The 21,092-nt window shown below is 51.4% G+C and overlaps 1 protein-coding gene across 1 annotated transcript in view; it reads right to left on the bottom strand.

Moving 5' to 3' along the window:
- Positions 1-3,062: 3,062 nt before the first annotated feature.
- The window catches only part of LOC129693611 (vacuolar protein sorting-associated protein 52 homolog), a 39,063-nt gene continuing 21,033 nt past the window's right edge, over positions 3,063-21,092 (bottom strand). The window contains 9 exon segments of the mRNA XM_055630404.1: positions 3,063-3,561; positions 4,347-4,465; positions 5,005-5,086; positions 5,089-5,115; positions 5,117-5,140; positions 5,797-5,862; positions 8,256-8,363; positions 11,723-11,818; positions 14,130-14,253. Of these exon segments, the coding sequence (XP_055486379.1) occupies positions 3,415-3,561; positions 4,347-4,465; positions 5,005-5,086; positions 5,089-5,115; positions 5,117-5,140; positions 5,797-5,862; positions 8,256-8,363; positions 11,723-11,818; positions 14,130-14,253 (793 nt within the window). The 3' untranslated portion in view covers positions 3,063-3,414.

Genomic DNA, 21,092 nt, shown 5'->3' with positions numbered 1-21,092 from the left:
GTCCAGAACAGGGGGTCACAGTTTAGGGATAAGGGGGAAGTCTTTTGGGACCGAGATGAGAAAAACATTTTTCACAGAGAGTGGTGAATCTGTGGAATTCTTTGCCACAGAAGGTAGTTGAGGCCAGTTTATTGGCTATATTTAAGAGGGAGTTAGATGTGGCCCTTGTGGCTAAAGCTATCAGGGGGTATGGAGAGAAGGCAGGTACAGGTCACGGAGTTTGATTATCAGCCATAATCATATTGAATGGGGGTGCAGGCTCGAAGGGCCGAATGGCCTACTCCTGCACCTAATTTCTATGTTTCTATGCAATTCTGGTCGCCAAATTATAGGAAAGACTAGACCAAGTGCAGACCCGTTGGGTCTGTTCCCCCAATGTGTGGTTGTGGGGGGGGGGAGGCGGCATGCAGCGTCACACACTAACTACCCCACCCCCCCTGCACTCCCACTAATGGAGGGGAGAGAGAGAGAGGGGGGAGGAGAGAGAGAGAGAGAGAGGGGGGTGGGTGGAGAGAGAGGGGGGGGGAGTAAGGGAAGAGGGGGGAGGAGGAGAGGGAGGGAGGCGAGGAGGGGGGGGGGTGGGATGGAGAGGGGGGGGGGGGGGAGAGGGGAGGGGGGGGGGGGGGGGAGAGAGGAGAGGGGCGAGAGGAGATGGAGGGGCGGAGGAGAGAGAGAGTGCCTTTTTACTTCAACCCAAACCCAAACAACTATTTGCAGGCAGTGCTTTTTTTTTACCTCTAACCATATTTTCATTTTCAAACCAAATTAAGGGTGCTCACAGTGCTGTAGACATTTGTCAGTGTCATTCAAAGCTTTGATTGAGGCACACCACTTGCAGAGACTGATTGAGGCACACCACTTGCAGAGTGATTGAGGCACACCACTTCCTGGTTTTATAGTCGCTCCCCCTCCCTCCAGCAGGGGCAGCAGAGAGAATGGGGAATGTTGTAAAAAAACATTAATATCTCTGTAAATTTTCAACGACGGGAAAAATCCTCGGCACACACGCGGCGGAGGGGGGCTCTGAGCGAGGTGGCCAAAAATGACGGCCGTAGGTGGCGGCGTACTCTCGGAAACCGCAGCACAGAATGCCGAAACCCGTCAAGAACAGAGTTTTAGTAATATAGACGTCAACAAACTAGAGAGTACAGAGATTTACTAGAATGTTGCTTGGGTTTAAGCAACTACATTACAGAGAAAGGTTGAACAAGTTAGGTCTTTATTCTTTGGAGCGCAGCAGGTTAAGTGGTACTTGATAGAGGTCTTTAAAATGATGAGAGGGATAGGCAGAGTTGACGTGGATAAGCTTTTTCCATTGAGAGTAGGGAAGATTCAAACAAGAGGACATGATTTGAGAATTAAGGGACAAAAGTTTAGAGGTAACATGAGGGGGAACTTCTTTACTCAGAGTGGTAGCAGTGTGAAATGAACTTCCAGTGGAAGTGGTGGGGGCAGGTTCGATTTTATAATTTAAAAATTGGATAGGTATATGTACAGGAAAGGAATGGAGGGTTTTGGTCTGAGTGCAGGTAGATGGGACTAGGTGAGAGTGTGTTCGGCATGGGCTAGAAGGGCCGAGATAGCCTGTTTCCGTGCTGTAATTGGTATATGGTTAAGAGACTAGTTCCACCAAGATGCAGCACAGAACGCCACAGGAGATCCTTGTTCCGTTTGGCTATCAAAGCGTACAACTCGTCCCCCTTGTGTGGTGAGGTAGACTGAGATTCAGACTGACTCCCACCCCCCACCACAGTCAAAGAGACACCAGTTGGACAACAGAATGTTTCCATTGTTTTAATTATTGCACCACCTCCCTGCAGCAGAACAGAGCCTGACCACGATCCCGCTCCGAGTCCCGGTGTCCAATCCAGTCCACTCCTAGCCCGGGTGTCCAGTCCTGGTCCAAGTGTAGTCCAGTCCAGTCTGCTCCTAGTCCGGGTTTCCAGTTCAGTACACTCCTAGTCCGGGTGTGAGGGAGAGGGAATATGAAGGGGGAGAGAGGGAATGTGAGAGAGGGAGAGAAGGGCAATGGGAAGAGAAGGAAGGTGACAGAGAGAGAGGGACATGGGGTAGGAGAAGGAAGGTGAGCTGGAAAAAGTGTTATTTATATAACACGTTTAAATCAACTTGCGTTGAAACCAAAGTGCTTTACATAGAAGAAATAATTCAGTTTCCGTACATCCATAGGGGAAAAAAAAAAGAAAAAAAATGACACAACACATTATAGAATTCAACATGAACATCAAAATGTTCCACTGTGGGGAAAGGCACCAAAATGTTCAGTCCTCTTCCTCTGTGATCACCCGAGGTCGGGGCCTATTTGTGGCCTCCGCAGCCAGTCCGATGTTTTCAGGCCATCTTGCCGGGAAGATGGAACACTCCCCAGCGGCTTGGAATGCCTGGAGCGGCCGCTTCCTCCCCGGAGACCGCGGCTCCTGAAGTCCTCAGGCTGCGTTGGCTGGAGCTCCGACTCTGGCGATCTCGTATCGCAGGCTCCGCGGTATTCTAAATCCAGCGCTGCCCGCTTGAGGCTGGACGCCCGCAGCTACAGCTTCTCGGATGTTGGAGTCAGCGGTCACAGCACTCCGGAGATTACCGCAAGGCGACCCGGTCTGTGATGGTGTCCCAGCGCTGTGCCGCCGCCGAAGTTGGGGTGCCGGCCGGTCCCGACAGGAAATGCCGCTCCACTCCGAAGGTAGGCCGTGAGCAAGGGGCGAAGAAGCAGCTCGGAGGGAAGCTGCCTCTCCGACCAGGTAGGGACTAGGAAATAAAGTTCCCCCTCCCCCACCCACATAAAAGACCTCCAACTAACATTTGTTTTTTAACAGGACTAAAAATAAACATAAAGAAGGGTGAAAGGGCGGACAGCAGGCAGAGCAGCCTTACACACAACGGCCTCAACTCCTACAGTCCGCAATCTAGCGTGTTAATAATAGAGAAAGTTAATATTGTGTTGGAGAGAAAGAGAGAGATAAATTAATATTATGTTAGGGAGAGGGAAGGAAGAAAGAGAGAGGGAGAGGAGAGGGAGAGGGAGAGAGAGAGGGAGAGGGAGAGGGAGGGGAGAGAGGGGGAGAGGGAGAGAGAGAGAGAGAGAGAGAGAGAGAGAGAGAGAGAGAGAGAGAGAGAGAGAGGTTAATATGTTAGAGAGGAGATGGAAGAAGAGAGACAGACTGGGGAGAGAAGAGACACTGCACAGTGGGAAGGGGAGAGGAGAAAGTTGAAGAGAGGGGCCTCCCCCTCTCCGAGAGGAGAAAGAGAAGGGAGAAGAAAGGAGGGGAGGAGAAGAGAGGAGTGAGTAGGGAGAAGAGTGGAGAAGTGAGAAGAGAGGAGAGACAAAGAAGAGAGGGGAGGGGTCGAGAAGGGATGTGAGGGAGGGTCGGGTCGGGTCGGGCAGGCAGCCCGGGGAGGGGGTCAGAAGTTGGGCTTGTGTTTCTTCACTTCCACCATGAGGTGGTGGATGTTGATGAGCTCGGAGCGGGCGGCCAGGTTTTTAAATGGCGGCTGTGCCAGCACCTTGTGGAAGCGATGGTAGTACTGGATCAGCTGGGTCAGTGCTCCCTGTGTGGAGGGAGGGGGGGGGGGAGAGGATGGGCAGAGAGGGGAGAGGTAGAGAATGAGGAGGGGGAGAGGGGAAGAAGAGTGGGGGTGACAGGGGAAGAGGGAGAGAAGAGTGGGGGTGAGAGAGGGGAGAGGGAAAGGGGTGAAGAGTGGGGGTGAGAGGGGGATAGAATGGGGGAGGGGATAGAGGGGGGATGAGTGGGGTGGTGAGAGGGGAAGAAGGAGAGGGGGGAAGAGTGGGGGTGAGAGGGGAAGAAGGAGGAGGGGGAATAGTGGGGAGAGAGTCGGGGTGAGATGAAATGGGGAAGAATGGGGGTGTGAATGTGGGAGAAAGAATGGGGAGGAGATGGGGAGAGAGGGGCTACCCAGGGGGGAGAGAGTGGGAGGGGGGGAGGACATGAGAGGAGGAGAAGGCGGGGGGAGGCGGAGGGGGGGATATTACTCCCCAGAGTCATCAGCCTTCCCCATGCACCCACCACTCCCATCCCATGCTCCTGTGCCCCCTCCCCCCTCCGCTATCTTTTCCCTCCCCCTCCGTTTCCCTTTCCCATTCCTTCCCTCCAGTTCCCCCCCCCCCCCCCCAGGAAGGGATGGGGAATGGATGGGGGGTGGCAGACTGTAAATTACCCCCCCCCCCCCACCAGGAAGGGATGGGGGAATGGATGGAGTTGGTGTGGTGGGGGGGGGGGGGTAATTCTGCCACCATCCTCCCAGATGAAGCCCATGCATTGAGGAGGGGCAAGGGGGAGGGGGGTAATTCTGCCCCCACTCACCAACCCACCCACCTGTATGATGCCGGTTCCGTTCTTAAAGTTGGTGAAGGATCGCATGACGTCCTGACTCAGTCCCTCCACTGACTGCTTCCAGGAGCCGGCAAAGCCCCGAACCAGTGTCACCGCACGCCCTGGGGGTGGGGAGGGCAGAGAGAGAGAGAGGGGGGTTATATATGACAGGGGGGGGGGGGCAGAGAGGGAGGGGGGCAGAGAGGGAGGGGGAGAGTCAGAGTGAGAGAGAGGGGGCCAGAGAAGGAGGGGGTGGGTGGTCAGAGACGAAGGAGGGCCAGAGAGGGGGTGAGGGTCAGAGACATGTTCCATTTAGGAGATGAGGAGGAATTTATTTAGTCAGAGAAGGAGCGGGGGGGGAGTGGTCAGAGAGGGGGTGGGGGTCAGAGAGTTAGGGGGGCGATTTAGGGATGAAGGGGGGGGGCAGAGTGGGGAGGGGGTTCACAGGGGGGACATAGAGGGAGCGGGGGACAGAGGGAGGAGGGGACAGAGGGGGGGGGGTCAGAGAAGGGGGGACTGAGAGAGTGGGGGGGGGGGGGGGGTCAGGGCCGAAAGGGGGGTCAGAGAGACAAGGGGGGGAGGTGTGGAGGCAGCGGCGGGCGGAGTGAGGGAGCTTCGCGGGTGGGGTTGGGTAGGGTGAGCCGCTCCTCTCTCCCCCCACACCTCCCACTCACTCCTCCTGCCTTGAGCCGCTCCTTCCACCTGCCCCCCTTCTCCAGCAGCAGCCCCTCTGCCTCCTTCACACAAAGGCCATCATCCCGCCGAACGGCGGGGGACAGGATCTCCTCGATAAACTCCTGCCGGGGACGGGGGGCCGCGTTAGGTCAGGGCCCGGTCATCTCACTGCCACCCACCAACCCCAGCTACCCACCCGAGACCCCCCACCACCCACTCACACACCCACCGAGCCCCCTCAACCACCCACCCACCAACCCACCCACTCACCCGAGCCCCCCACCCACCCACTCACACACCACCGAGCCCCCCACTCAAACCACACCACCCACCAACCCATTACCCCCCACTCACCCACCCAAGCCCCCCCCCACCTACTCACCCACCGAGCCACCCCCCCACCCACTCATTCACCCATCAATCCAGCTACCCACCCACTCTCGCACCCACTCACTCACCCACCCAGCCATCCGCACTCTGAGCCCATCCCATCCCCACCCAGCTCCATCTCATCTCGCCCTGACCAGGTCCATCTCACCCAGTCCTATCCCATCCCATCCCAACCAGACCCGCCCCCATCATTTCCCTCCCATCGCAGTCCCGTCCTGCCCCACCTTCACCTGGCCTGACCCCATCCAGACCCGTCCCATCCCATCTCATCCCATCCAGACACGTCCCATCTCATCCCATCCAAACCAAACCCTAACCGGACCCATCCCATCCCATCACCCCACTGCTGTCCCATCTGATCACAACCAGTCCCCCAGTCCCGTCCCACCTGCGTGCGGGCTCCGAGCAGCTGCTGGAAACTCTCCACTTCCTTGCTGTCGTCAGTGGCTCTCTCCTACAGACAGGGACACCAGGGTAAAGGGGCAGAACATTACCATCCCTGCCCCCACAAAGCCCCTGCCACACCGCCCTAGACACCCCGCTTCCATCCTCACCTCGGCTGCTGTCGATGCGGAGTTTGCACGTTCTCCCCGTGACCTGCGTGGCATCCCCCCCAGGTGCTCCGGTTTCCTCCCACACGCCAAAGACGTGCGGGCTTGTAGAATAATTCGCTTCTGTAAACTGTCCCTGGTGTGTAGTTTAGTTTAAAGATACAGCGTGGAAACAGGCTCTTCGGCCCTCCCGCTCCGCACCGACCAGCGAACCCCACATATTAACACTATCCTATACCAGGTAGGTCAATTTTTACATTGACCAAGCCAATTAATCTACAAACTGTACGTCTTTGGAGTGTGGGAGGAAACCGAAGATCTTGGAGAAAACCCACGCAGGTCACGGGGAGAATATACAAACTCCGTACAGACAGCACCCGTAGTCGGGATCGAACCCGGGTCTCCGGCGCTGCATTCGCTGTAAGGCAGCAACTCTACAGCTGCGCCAGCATGCCGCCCCAGATGTAGGTGCAATGTAAGGTCATAAGTGATAGGAGCAGACGTAGGCCATTCGGGCCATCAAGTCTACTCCGCTATTCAATCATGGCTGATTTATCTCTCCCTCCTAACCCCATTCTCCTGCCTTCTCCCCATAACCCCTGACACCCGCACTAATCAAGAATTTATCTCTGCCTTAAAAATATCCACTGACTTGGCCTCCAGAGCCTTCTGTGGAAAAGAATTCCACAGATTCACCACCCTCTGACTAAAGAAATTCCTACTCATCTCCTTCCCAAAGGAATGTCCTTTAATTCTGAGACTGTGACCTCTGGTCCTAGACTCTCCCACTAGTGGAAACATCCTCTCCACATCCACTCTATCCAGGCCTTTCACTATTCGGTAAGTTTCAATGAGGTTCCCCTCATCCTTTTAAACTCCATCGAGTACAGGCCCAGTGCTGTCAAACGCTCATCATACGTTAACTCACACATTCCTGCAATCATTTTTGGAAACCTGTAAATGTAGAATCTGGGGGTGAATTCAATGAGAATGTGGGGGAGAATACAATGAGATCAGTGAAGGATCAGTGGTGTTGGACAGTATGGATCCAAAGGGCCTGTTTTGTGTAGTATCACTATTGCTAGATCCCACCCGTAAATTAAGTATTAACCCAGATAGGTTAAACACAAAGTGCTGGAGGAACTCAGCGGGTCAAGCAGCATCAGTGGAGAACATGGATAGGTGGCGTTTCACCTGCAGTTGTACAGGGTCTTGGTGAGACCACACCTGGAGTATTGCGTACAGTTTTGGTCTCCAAATCTGAGGAAGGACATTATTGCCATAGAGGGAATGCAGAGACGGTTCACCAGACTGATTCCTGGGATGTCAGGACTGTCTTATGAAGAAAGACTGGATAGACTTGGTTTATACTCTCTAGAATTTAGAAGATTGAGAGGGGATCTTATAGAAACTTACAAAATTCTTAAGGGGTTGGACAGGCTAGATGCAGGAAGATTGTTCCCGATGTTGGGGAAGTCCAGGACAAGGGGTCACAGCTTAAGGATAAGGGGGAAATCCTTTAAAAACCGAGATGAGAAGAACTTTTTTTCACACAGAAAGTGGTGAATCTCTGGAACTCTCTGCCACAGAGGGTAGTTGAGGCCAGTTCATTGGCTATATTTAAGAGGGAGTTAGATGTGGCCCTTGTGGCTAAGGGGATCAGGGGGTATGGAGAGAAGGCAGGTACGGGATACTGAGTTGGATGATCAGCCATGATCATATTGAATGGCGGTGCAGGCTCGAAGGGCCGAATGGCCTACTCCTGCACCTAATTTCTATGTTTCTATGTTTCACAGAGAGTGGGACTAACTAAGATGGGTCAGGCAGCATCTGTGGAGAACATGGGTAGGTGATTTACATTGGGAAGGGCCCTGACCCAAAACCCCTGTCCATTGGTTCCAGGGGTGCTGCCTGAGCCGCTGAGTTCCTCCAGTATTTTAGTTTGGTTTAGTTTAGAGATACAGCGGAGTTTAGAGATACAAGAGGTCCTTCGGCCCACCGAGTCCCCGGCGAACAGCGATCCCCGCACACTGACACGACCGTTACATTGATACCAAGCCAAGCAAGCTGCAGACCTGTGCGTCTTTGGCATGTGGAAGGAAACCAAAGATCTTGGAGAAAACCTACGCAGGTCACGGGGAGAACATACAAACTTGGTAAGACAGCACCCGTAGTCAGGATTAAGCCTGGGTCTCTGGCGCTGTGAGGCAGCAACTCTACGCTGCCACTTTGTGCTGTGCTCAGGGATACGGCTCCTGCAGTCTCGCATTATCTCCAGCAGGGGGCAGAGACTCACCATCAGGACGCCCAACATCATATCGTAGTTGTTGATGAGGAATATCAGCTGCTCCCGGCGGGAGGAAAATTCCGCGGCCATCCGCAGCACAAAGTTCTCCACCTCCATCTGTGCAGAAAAAGATCGGTCTGTGTCACACTGCCGTCGGGAACAGCTCCGTCCAAGCCCCACGACAAAAAGTAGACTGCAGCCCAGACCATCACACACACAAACCAACCTCCCTTGCATCGACTCCATCTACACCTCACGCTGCCTCGGCAAGGCCAGTGGGATAATCAAGGACCGGTCTCTCCCCGGTCACTCCCTCTTCTCCCCTCTCCCATCAAGAAAGAGATACAGAAGTGTGAAAACGCACACCTCCAGATTATCTTTAATTGGACTGTATCTACATACTTTTAAAACTGTGTGTGTGTGTGTGGGTGTACGGCATTATGCCTTTGAAACATATCTCCTCGAAAACCAGACGCAAAAATGGGGAGATTTTTACAATTTCGGTAGGGATTTATCTTATGAGCAGAAATTCACTCCCTGGTCAATTATTTCCCCAGATTTTGAATAAATTTGATCACAAAACTCATTTAAAAAAATAATAAAATCGCCGCTTGAGCTGCTGACGTCACAATGCCCACCAATCGAGGCCCATCTGCCTCCAGCCCCTCCCCTCCCGCCGCTGTGGACTAAAGCCCTGCGCCCAGCCTAAGTACGCTCGTGCCACACCTCCCGCAGCTGGACTCCCACACCTGTCCGCTCCAACCACCCCCCCCCCCCTCCCCTCCCCTCGTTCTCAAAATGTGCAGAAAGAACCAGCGTTCTGCAGATCAGGAGGACACCGGAGGTCACAGCAGGTTACAGCCGGTCACAGGAGGCCACCGGCTTGCTTCTGATTTCACTCCGTTACCCCCACCCGATGGTAGAACATGGCAGCGGCCGTTATCGTTGTGCGGGGCACGCAATGAGAAGGTGATCCTGGCGGCCATTACTCCCTCTGGGAAACCTGCAATTCCTCCGTTGCTCGCAGGAACACGGGGAATCGTCACGTGAGAGCTGCCGAGGCTCTCGACGCCTCCCGAGGTTGAGAAAGCTGCCGAAGCTCGCTGCCCTTTCGCAGTCGGCCCTGTCCGAACGCCCGCTCACCAAGTTCAGGTCCGCCCTCTCCCTCTCTCCCCATCCTCTCCCCATCCTCCTTCCCTCTCCCCCCTCCCCCCACTCCCTCCTCCCCCCTTCCTCTCCCCCCTTCATCCCCACTCGCCCTCTCCCTCCTCCTCTCCCCCACACCCCCAACCTCCCGCCCTTCCTCCTTCCTCTCCGACTCCCTCCCCCCCCCAGCCTCTCCCCCTCCCTACCCTTCCCACTCTTCCCCCTCTCTCTTCCCCTCACCACTCCCTCCCCCTCACACCCCTTCGCTCCTCCCATCCACCCCCCTCCCCACCACCATCTCCCCCCCCCCCCCTCAACCCCTTCCTCCCCCTCTCAGTAGATAGGGCCGTTATGGGGTAATGGGAGCAAATCTATATTACTAAAAGTCTGTTCTTGACCGGATTTGGCGATCTGTGCTGCGATTTCCGAGAGAACACCGCCACCTACGGCCGTCATTTTTGGCCACCTCGCTCAGAGCCCCCCTCCGCCGCATGTGTGCTGAGGATTTTTGCAGTCGATGAAAAATGACAGAGATATTAATGATTTTACAAAATTCCCCATTCTCTCTGCTGCCTCCGCTGGCGGCAGGGGAGAGGGACTGTAAAACCAGGAAGTGGTGTGCCTCATCAGTCTCTTCAAGATGGAGGAAGGCAGAGGGTCACGTTTCTCTGAGCTGTGAATAACACTGAACATATGTCCACACTACTGTGAGTAAGTACCCTTAATGTGATTTGAAAACGAAAATATGGTTAAAATAAAAAAGCACTGCCTGCAAATGGTTGTTTGGGGGGTTTGGGTTGAAATAAAAAGGCACCCTCTCACTCTCTCCTCTCTCCCCCCTCTCTTCTCCCCCCCTCTTCTCTCCACCTCTCTTTCTCTCCCCCCTCTCCTCTCCCCCCTCTCCACCCCCTCTCATCTCTCTCCCCCCTCACATCTCCCCCTCCCCCTCCCCTCTCCTCTCCCCCCTCTCCTCTCCCCCTCCTTCCCTCTCTCCCCCTCTTTTTTCTCCCCCTCCTCCCCACCATCCCTCCCCTCCCCCCCTTCCCTCCACCCCCCTCCCCCTCCTTGCTCCCCACCTCACCCCCCTCTCAGCACACCCGACTACCCCCTCCTCTACCCTCCCTCTCCTCTCCCCCCCTCTCCTCTACCCTCCCCCCTCTCCTCTCCCCCCTCTCCTCTCCTCTCCCCCCCCCTCCTCTCTCCCCCTCTCACCCCATCCCCTCGCCTCTCCCCCTCCCCTCCCCTCACTCTCATCCTCTCGCTCTCCTCCCCTCCAGCCCCACCTTTCCCCCCTCACCCACCCTCCCTCTTCTCCTCCTCTCCACCCCCCTCTCCCTCTTGCCCCTCTCTCTGTGTCTCTGTCTCTGCCCCTTCTCTCTCAGCCCTAACTCTCTACCCCAGCCCCCCCCCCCCCCCTCTCTAGATGTGACTGCAAGTTGGGGGCTATGCGTCAGTAGATAGGGTGGTTATGGGGGTAAAATTAGTGTGTGTGACACTGCATGCTGCCCCCCCTCCCCGCAAACGCACATTGGGGGAACAGACCCAACGGGTCTGCACTTGGTCTAGTCTCCACTAAATGTCGACACCTTTATCTGTTGCATGTGGACGACGATGTACTCGTTCATCGTTGTTTGACTGGATTTTCACTGTTCTTCAGTACACGTGGTAATGATAATAAACTACATACACACATGCCCACACATGTATGCACACACGTACATAGATGTACATACGCACAGGTACGTGCACAAACTTACACGCACGCACGTACACGCACCCACGTAAACACACCAATACGTACATGCAGACGTATGCACACACACACCCCATACACACACACCCGTACACGAGCACACACGTACGTACACGCAGACACACACATCCGTACACACATACGCCTGTACACACACACCCATTACGTACACGCACGTAGTACACCGACACACACAGGTAGACACACACATACATGTACACACTCGCACACACGTACACAAACATGTACATATACACACACACCTACACATATACACGTACGTACACACACATACACATACGTACACACACTCACATATGTACACACACACATAGGTACACACACACGTACGTACACATACGCACACACACACTCGTACACATATACGTACACACACAGACGTGCATACACGCGTGCAGCTGGCTGGGCGATCACCAGGAGACAAGGAGGTGTTGCTGAGAGAGCCCAGTGTTATCCTGGACCCTGGTCCTGTCCTCTCACATCCCGGGAACGGGACACCCCCCCACTCCCGAGCCGCTGTACCGGAGGGGAGAGATGACCCGGCTCACACACTGACCTGTAGCTGGGCCAGTAGGCTGTGTGTTTTCTCGTTGGGGTAGGTTTCGTTGATGCTGACGATCGCTGAGGAGAACTCTGCGTACCTTCTGGTGACCTGCGGGGGGGGGGCACAGAGAGGGGGGAGTGGACAGGGGTTACATAGAAACATAGAAATTAGGTGCAGGAATAGGCCATTCGGCCCTTCGAGCCTGCACCGCCATTCAATATGATCATGGCTGATCATCCAACTCAGTATCCCATACCTGCCTTCTCTCCATACCCCCTGATCCCCTTAGCCACAAGGGCCACATTTAACTCCCTCTTAAATATAGCCAATAAACCAGCCTCAACTACCTTCTGTGGCAGAGAATTCCACAGATTCACCACTCTCTGTGTGAAAAATGTTTTTCTCATCTCGGTCCTAAAAGACTTCCCCCTTATCCTTAAACTGTGACCCCCTGGTCTGGACTTTCCCAACATCGGGAACAATCTTCCTGCATCTAGCCTGTCCAACCCCTTAAGAATTTTGTAAGTTTCTATAAGATCCCCCCTCAATCTTCTAAATTCTAGCGAGTACAAGCCGAGTCTATCCAGTCTTTCTTCATATGAGAGTCCTGACATCCCAGGAATCATTCTGGTGAACCTTCTCTGTATTCCGTCTATGGCAAGAATGTCTTTCCTCAGATTAGGTGACCAAAACTGTACGCAATACTCCAGGTGTGGTCTCACCAAGACCCTGTACAACTGCAGTAGAACCTCCCTGCTCCTATACTCAAATCCTTTTGCTATGAATGCTAACATACCATTCGCTTTCTTCACTGCCTGCTGCACCTGCATGCCTACTTTTAATAGGTACACAAAAATGCTGGAGAAACTCAGTGGGTGCAGCAGCATTTATGGAGCGAAGGAGATAGGCAACATTTTGGGCAGAAAACCTTCTTCCGACCCGAAACGTTGCCTATCTCCTTCGCTCCATAGATGCTGCTGCACCCGCTGAGTTTCTCCAGCATTTTTGTGTACCTTCGATTTGCCAGCATCTGCAGTTCCTTCTTAAACACTTTGCCTACTTTCAATGACTGGTTTCTATACTCAAATCATTTTGCTAAGAATGCCAACATACCATTCGCTTTCTTTACTGCCTGCTGCACCTGCATGCCTACTTTCAATGACTGGTGTACCATGATCCCCAGGTCTCGTTGCATCTCCCCTTTTCCTAATCGGCCACCATTTAGATAATAGTCAGCTTTCCTGTTTTTGCCACCAAAGTGGATAACCTCACATTTATCCACATTATACTGCATATGCCATGCATTTGCCCACTCACCCAACCTATCCAAGTCACTTTGCAGCCTCCTAGCATCCTCCTCACAGCTAACACTGTCCCCCAGCTTCGTGTCATCCGCAAACTTGGAGATGTTGCATTCAATTCCCTCGTCCAGATCATTAATATATATTGTAAATAGCTGGGGTCCCAGCACTGAGCCTTGCGGTACCCCACTAGTCACTGCCTGCCATTCTGAAAAGGACCCGAATACTCCTACTCTTTGCTTCCTCTGCCAGCCAGTTCTCTATCCACATCAATACTGAACCCCCAATACCGTGTGCTTTAAGTTTGCATACCAATCTCTTACAAACGGCACCTGACAGCACCCTGCAGCCTCACGATCGGACGGCACCTTGAACGCCAGAGATACACACAGCGGGTCAGGCAGAAGAGGGCTCTGCTCAAGCCCATTTTCCGGGGTTAGGTCCGCGCCCGGGTGGGGTTAGAGAGGGACAACATGCTGTCCACGGGCACTCTGGGGGATTTCCAGGACCGTTGGGCACCGCGGGGGGTGGAATGTATCCTTGACAAGGATTTTAATATAGTTAGTCATGGAGTCATACAGTGTGTAGGGACTGGGGGTGTGTGGGCGTGTGTGCGTGTGTGTGTGTGTGTGGGGATGTGTTTGGGGCCGGGTGTGTGTGTGTATGCGTGTGTGTGTGTGTGTGTGTGTGTGTGTGTGTGTGTGTGTGTGGTGTGTGTGTGTACATGGGCTGCGTGGGTGTGTGTGTAGTGTGTGTGTGTGTGTGTGTGTGTGTATGTGTATGTGTGTGTGTGTGTGTGTGTGTGTGTGCGCGTGTGTGTGTGTGTGTGTGTGTGTGTGTGTGTGTGTGTGTGTGTGTGTGTGTGTATGTGTGTGTGTGTGTATGTGTGTGTGTGTGCGTGTGTGTATGTGTATATGTGTGTGTGTGTGTGTGTGTGTGCGTGTGTGTGTGTATGCGTGTGTGTGTGTGTGGCGATGTGTGTGGGGCCGGGTGTGTGTGTGTATGCGTGTGTGTGTGTGGGGCTGGGTGTGTGTGTGCGTGTGTGTGTGGGGCTGGGTGTGTGTGTGTGTGTGTGTGTGTGTGGGGCCGGGTGTGTACATGGGTTGCGTGGGGCTTACATAGTGGGGCCGGGTGTCGAGGGCTCCCAGTTTCTGTGGGTCTGTGGTGCGAATGCTCTGGGTGTTCAACTCCAGGATGAACTCAAACCTCGGCCACAGGATCTCCAGCAGGGTGTCCCAGTACCTGGAGAGACACATGGAGCCGTTACCAACCTTGCCCTCTCTTGCAGCATCTTTAACCAAAAATAGATTCATACCAGTATTTACAACACCAAGTAATTCAAAACAAAACCCACCCACTCAATATAAATACAACAAATGTTCTTAAACATGTGGGTTGTCACGGTGGCGCAGCGGTAGCGTTGCTGCCTTACAGCGAATGCAGCGCTGGAGGCCCAGGTTCGATCCCGACTACAGCACGTCTGAAAGGAGTTTGTACGTTCTCCCCCATGACCTGCAAGGGTTTTCTCTGAGATTCGGTTTCCTCCCACGCTCCAAAGACGTACAGGTTTGTAGGTTAATTGGCTTGGTAAATGTAAAAATTATCCCTCGTGGGTGTAGGATAGTGTTAATGTGCGGGGATCACTGGTTGGTGCGTACCCAGTGGGCCGAAGGGCCTGTTTCCACTGTGAATCACCAAATTAAGTTAAATTAAATGTGTAAGGAGTGGATGCGAAAGTGGGATAACACAGAAGTAGTGAGAACGGGTGATCGATGGTCGGCCTGGCCTGTTTCCATGAGGTATAACTAAACTAAACTTAACCAAACTATGATGCGGGTCAGGCAGCATCTGTGGAGAATGAGGATAGGTGACGTTTCACACAAGTCTGAAGAAGGGTCACGACATGAAACATCACCCTTCTCCCCAGAGATGCTGCCTGTCCCGCTGAGTTACTCCAGCATTTTGTGTCTATCTTCAGTTTAAACCAGCATCTGTAGTTCCCTTCTTAAGACTGGTATCAGAGGAGAGGGAGATACATAGATAAGGAAGTGTAAGGTGTGAAAAAAGGACTAAGGGAATAGTGATGAAGGAAAATGTAGAATAGATCAGTGTTCGCTGGGAGAAGGTGACAACAAAGCAAACAGAGATAAAATGTAGTAAAATGAGATGCCCAGGGAGCTGTTGGTTGCGATGAGGAGTTGGCCCGGGGAGCCGTTGGTGGAGTTACCTGGAGCTGTGAGTATAAAAACAGCGCGGGGCTTGCTTCTACAGAGGCCCGGGGAGCCGTTGGTGCGAGGAGGAGTTACCTGGAGCTGTGAGTATAAAAAACAGCGCGGGGCTTGCTTCTACAGAGGCCCGGGGAGCCGTTGGTGCGAGGAGGAGTTACCTGGAGCTGTGAGTTACCCAAATCTGCAACGTTCCATCTCACTTCCAAAGAAGGATTCTGGTGGAAGCCTCTGATTCGTGGAAGAGGACCAGAGGACGCAGCTGATTGGCTTGTATCCCGGGTAAGGCTTTATTGTATTTGGATAAGGGGGAGAATGAGGACCAGGGCAGTTTACTGTTCTGGATGTCAGATGTGGGAGGTCATGGAGTCTGAGTGCTCTCCAGACGTCCATATCTGCGCCAGGTGCGTCGAGATGGGGCTCCTAAGGGACTGTGTTAGGAACCTGGAATAGCTCAGGGAGAGCGAGGAGGTCATAGAAAGGAGTTACAGGGAGGTGGTCACTCCAAGACCACGGGAGACAGAAAACTGGGTCACAGTTAGGAAGGGCAATGGGCAGAGGCAGGGACTGGTGAGTACCCCGGTGGCTGTACACCTTGAAAATAAGTACTCATGTTTGAGTAAGGGTGGGGGAGACAGACTCCCTGGGGGCAGCGACAGCGGCTGGGCCTCTGGCACAAAGACCGGTCCTGTTGCTCAGAAGGGTAAGGAAAAGAAGAGGAGGGCAATTGTAATAGGGGACTCTATAGTCAGGGGGTCGGATAGGCGATTCTGTGGACGCAGACAGGAGACACGGATGGTAGTTTGCCTCCCTGGTGCCAGGGTCAGGGATGTGTCTGAACATGTCCAAGAAATCCTGAAATGCGAGGGAGAGGAGCCTGAGGTTGTGGTACATATAGGTACCAACGACATAGGTAAAAAAAGAGAAGAGGTCCTGAAAGAAGAATTTAGGGAGTTAGGTAGAGAGTTAAGGAGAAGGACCGCAAAGGTAACAATCTCAGGATTACTGCCTGTGCCACGCGACAGTGAGAGTAGGAATGGAGCGAGGTGGAGGATAAATGAGTGGATGAGGGACTAGTGCAGTGGGTATGGATTCAAGTTTCAGGAACATTGGGACCTCTTTTGGGGAAGGTGCGACCTGTACAGAAAGGACGGGTTGCACTTGAACTCGAGGGGGACCAATATCCTGGTGGGGAGATTTGCAAAGGCTACTGGGGAGACTTTAAACTAGTATGGTTGGGGGGAGGGACTCAAATTGGGAAAGCTAGCAGTCAGTGTGTGAGGCAGGAGGCAGAGAATGGTAGCACTCTGACCCAAAATGTAGGGGAGAGAGAAGAAAAAGACAATAAACAGAGAATAAGAGTGGGTGGGTTTCTCAAATGTGTATATTTTAATGCTAGGAGCATTGTAAGAAAGGTGGATGAACTTAGAGCCTGGATTGACACCTGGAAGTATGATGTTGTGGCGATCAGTGAAACATGGTTGCAGGAGGGCTGTGATTGGAAACTAAATATTCCAGGATTTCGTTGCTTCAGGTGTGATAGAATTGTAGGGGCAAGAGTTGGAGGTGTTGCATTGCTAGTCAGGGAAGATATTACAGCAGTGCTTTGGCAGGATAGATTAGAGGGCTCGTCTAGGGAGGCTATTTGGGTGGAACTGAGAAATGGGAAAGGGGTAGCAACACTTATAGGGGTGTATTATAGACCGCCAAATGGGGAGCGAGAATTGGAAGAGCAAACATGTAAGGAGATTGCATATATTAGTAGTAAGCACAAGGTAGTGATTGTGGGAGATTTCAATTTTCCACACATAGACTGGGAAACACATTCTGTAAATGGGCTGGATGGGTCGGAGTTTCTAAAATGTGTGCAGGATAGTTTTTTGCAGCAAAACATAGAAGTACCTACTAGAGAAGGGGCGGTGCTGGACCTCCTGTTAGGAAATGAGACGGGTCAGGTGGCAGAGGTATGCGTTGGGGAACAGTTCGGGACCAGTGATCACAATACCATCAGTTTCAATATAATTATGGAGAGGGTCAGAACTGGACCAAGGGTTGAGATTTTTGATTGGAGAAAGGCTAACTTTGAGGAGATGCAAAACGATTTAAAAGGAGTAAATTGGGACAGTTTGTTTTATGGGAAAGATGTGGATGAGAAATGGAGGACATTTAAAGGTGACATTTTAAGAGTACAGATTCTTTATGTCCCTGTTCGGTTGAAAGGAAAATTGGAAAGAGCCATGGTTTTCGAGGGAAATTGGACACTTGGTTCGGAAAAAGAGAGAGATCTACAATAATTATAGGCAGCATGGAGTAAATGAGGTGCTTGAGGAGTATAAAGAATGTAAAAAGAATCTTAAGAAAGAAATTTGAAAAGCTAAAAGAAGATATGAGGTTGCTTTGGCAAGTAAGGTGAAAGTAAATCCAAAGGGTTTCTACAGCTATATTAATAGCAAAAGGATAACGAGGGATAAAATTGGTCCATTAAAGAGTCAGAGTGGACAGCTATCTGAAGAGCCAAAAGAGATGGGGGAGATATTGAACAATTTATTTTCTTCGGTATTCACCAAGGAGAGGGATATTGAATTATGTGAGGTAAGGGAAACAAGTAGAGTACCTATGGAAACTATGAGATTCAAAGAAGAGGAAGTACTGACACTTTTGAGAAATATAAAAGTGGATAAGTCTCCAGGTCCGGACAGGATATTCCCTAGGACATTGAGGGAAGTTAGTGTAGAAATAGCAGGGGCTATGACAGAAATATTTCAAATGTCATTAGAAACGGGAATAGTGCCGGAGGATTGGCGTACTGCGCATGTTGTTCCATTGTTTAAAAAGGGGTCTAAGAGTAAACCTAGCAATTACAGACCTGTTAGTTTGACGTCAGTGGTGGGCAAATTAATGGAAAGGATACTTAGAGATAATATATATAAGCATCTGGATAAACAGGGTCTGATTAGGAACAGTCAACATGGATTTGTGCCTGGAAGGTCATGTTTGACTAATCTTCTTGAATTTTTTGAAGAGGTTACTCGGGAAATTGATGAGGGTAAAGCAGTGGATGTTGTATATATGGACTTCGCAGCCAGAGAGTCAGAGTGGGCCATCATACATCCACGGCCCTCAGCCTCAGTACCGGCTCTCCACAGGGCTGCGTACTGAGCCCCCTGCTCTACACCATCTACACACATGACTGCACCCCCGCCCACCACAGCAACACCATTGTCAAATTTGCGGATGACACTACGATGGTGGGACTCATCTCCGGGGGGGACGAGTACGCCTACCGGGATGAGGTGGAGCAGCTGCCAGTGTGGTGTGAAGAAAATAACCTGCTCCTCAACACCTTAAAGACAAAGGAATTAATAATAGACTTTAGGAAGAATAAAACGGACATGGTACCATTGACTATCAGAGGGGACTGTGTGGAGAGGGTGGCGGATTTCCGCTTCCTGGGAATCCATATTGAGGAGGACCTGACGTGGAGCGTGAACACCACTGTGCTGCTGAAAAAGGTCCAGCAGAGACTGCACTTCCTGAGGGTGCTCAGGAAGAATAACATCACTCAGAGACTGCTGCTGTCCTTTTATCGGTTGAGAGCATACTAACATATTGTGTATGCGTGTGGTACACCAGCTGCACAGCGGCTCAGAGGAAAGCGCTCCAGAGGGCCATTGACAACGCCCAGAGGATTGTCGGCTGCCCTCTCCTTACCTTGGAGGACTTACACAGTTCCCGCTGCACCAAAAAATCCCAGAGTATCATAAAGGACATTTCCCACCCCGGACACTCCCTGTTTGAACTGTTGCCGTCAGGCAGACGGTACAGATCTACAAGGACAAGGACGAACAGACTAAAAAACAGTTTTTACCCCACTGCTATAAAAGCACTAAATGTAGCCGCCAAGGAACGCAGGGGCCAGACATACTATGGGACTGTGGTACACTGTGAAATCGACAGAAGGATGGAGGGTTGGGTGTTTATGCGTGCTATTTTCGTGATATTTATTTTAGTTGTTTATCTTTTAATATTTTACCTTGTATGTATCGTTAGCTTTTAGAAATGTTTGAATGGTGCACTGACTGGCTGACATTTTTAAATTTCATTGTACATGGTTCATGTTACAATGACAATAAAGAAACTATTCTATTCTACTATTCTATGGAGTTTAATGCTGATAAGTGTGAAGTGCTACATCTTGGCAGGACAAATCAAAATAGGACGTACATGGTAAATGGTAGGGAATTGAAGAATGCAGTTGAACAGAGGGATCTGGGAATAACTGCACAGTTCCCTGAAAGTGGAATCTCATGTAGATAGGGTGGTAAAGAAAGCTTTTGGTGTGCTGGCCTTTATAAATCAGAGCATTGAGTATAGAAGTTGGGATGTAATGTTAAAATTGTACAAGGCATTGGTGAGGCCAATTCTGGAATATGGTGTACAATTTTGGTCGCCTAATTATAGGAAGGATGTCAACAAAATAGAGTGAGTACAGAGATTTACTAGAATGTTGCCTGGGTTTCAGCAACTAAGTTACAGAGAAAGGTTGAACAAGTTAGGGCTTTATTCTTTGGAGCGCAGAAGGTTAAGGGGGGACTTGATAGAGGTCTTTAAAATGATGTGAGGGATAGACAGAGTTGACGTGGATAAGCTATTCCCACTGAGAGTAGGTAAGATTCAAACAAAGGGACATGACTTGAGAATTAAGGGACAGAAGTTTAGGGGTAACATGAGGGGGAACTTCTTTACTCAGAGAGTGGCTGTGTGGATTGAGCTTCCAATGAAGGTGGTGGAGGCAGGTTCGTTTTTATAATTTAAAAATAAATTGGATAGTTATATGGACGGGAAAGGAATGGAGGGAGGAGTACCTGCGCTCTATGGTCTGAGCGCAGGTATATTGGACTAGGGGAGAATACGTGTTCGGCACGGACTAGAAGGGTCGAGATGGCCTGTTTTCGTGCTGTAATTGTTATATGGTTATATGGTAGTCGGAGCCAGTAAAGGCCGATAAATCCCCAGGGCCTGATAGGCTGCATCCCAGAGTACTTAAGGAAGTAGCTCCAGAAATGGTGGATGCATTAGTGATAATTTTTCTTAAACTCTTTAGATTCTGGAGTAGTTCCTGACGATTGGAGGGTAGCTAATGTAGCTCCACTTTTTAAAAAGAGAGGGAGATAGAAAACGAGGAATTACAGACCAGTTCGTCTAACATCAGTAGTGGGGAAACTGCTAGAGTAAATTATTAAAGATGGGATAGCAGCACATTTGGAAAGTGGTGAAATCATTGGACAAAGTCAGCATGGATTTACGAAAGGTACATGTCTGACAAATCTTATACAATTTTTCGAGGATGTAACTAATAGAGTGGATAGGGGAGAACCAGTGGATGTGTTATATCTGGACTTTCAGAAGCCTTTCGACAAGGTCCCGCATAAAAGATAAGTATACAAACTTAAAGCACATGGTATTGGGGGTTCAGTATTGATGTGGATAGAGAACTGGCTGGCAAACAGGAAGCAAAGAGTAGGAGTAAACGGGTTCTTTTCAGAATGGCAGGCAGTGACTAGTGGGGTATCGCAAGGCTCAGTGCTGGGACCCCAGCTATTTACAATATATATATTAATGATTTGGACAAGGGAATTTAATGCAAATCTCCAAGTTTGTGGATGACACGAAGTTGGGGGGCAGTGTTAGCTGTGAGGAGAATGCTAGGAGGCTGCAAGGTGACTTGGATAGGCTGGGTGAGTGGGAAAATGCATGGCAGTTGCAGTATAATGTGGATAGGAGTATAGGAGCAGGGAGGTTCTGCTGCAGTTGCACAGGGAGTGTAGAGAAGGTTCACCAGACTGATTCCTGGGA

The sequence above is a fragment of the Leucoraja erinacea genome, unplaced genomic scaffold, assembly GCF_028641065.1.
Source record: "Leucoraja erinacea ecotype New England unplaced genomic scaffold, Leri_hhj_1 Leri_367S, whole genome shotgun sequence".
Classification (NCBI taxonomy): domain Eukaryota; kingdom Metazoa; phylum Chordata; class Chondrichthyes; order Rajiformes; family Rajidae; genus Leucoraja; species Leucoraja erinaceus.
Note: the sequence above shows the minus strand (reverse complement) of the source record. Positions and strands in the feature narration are given on the sequence as shown.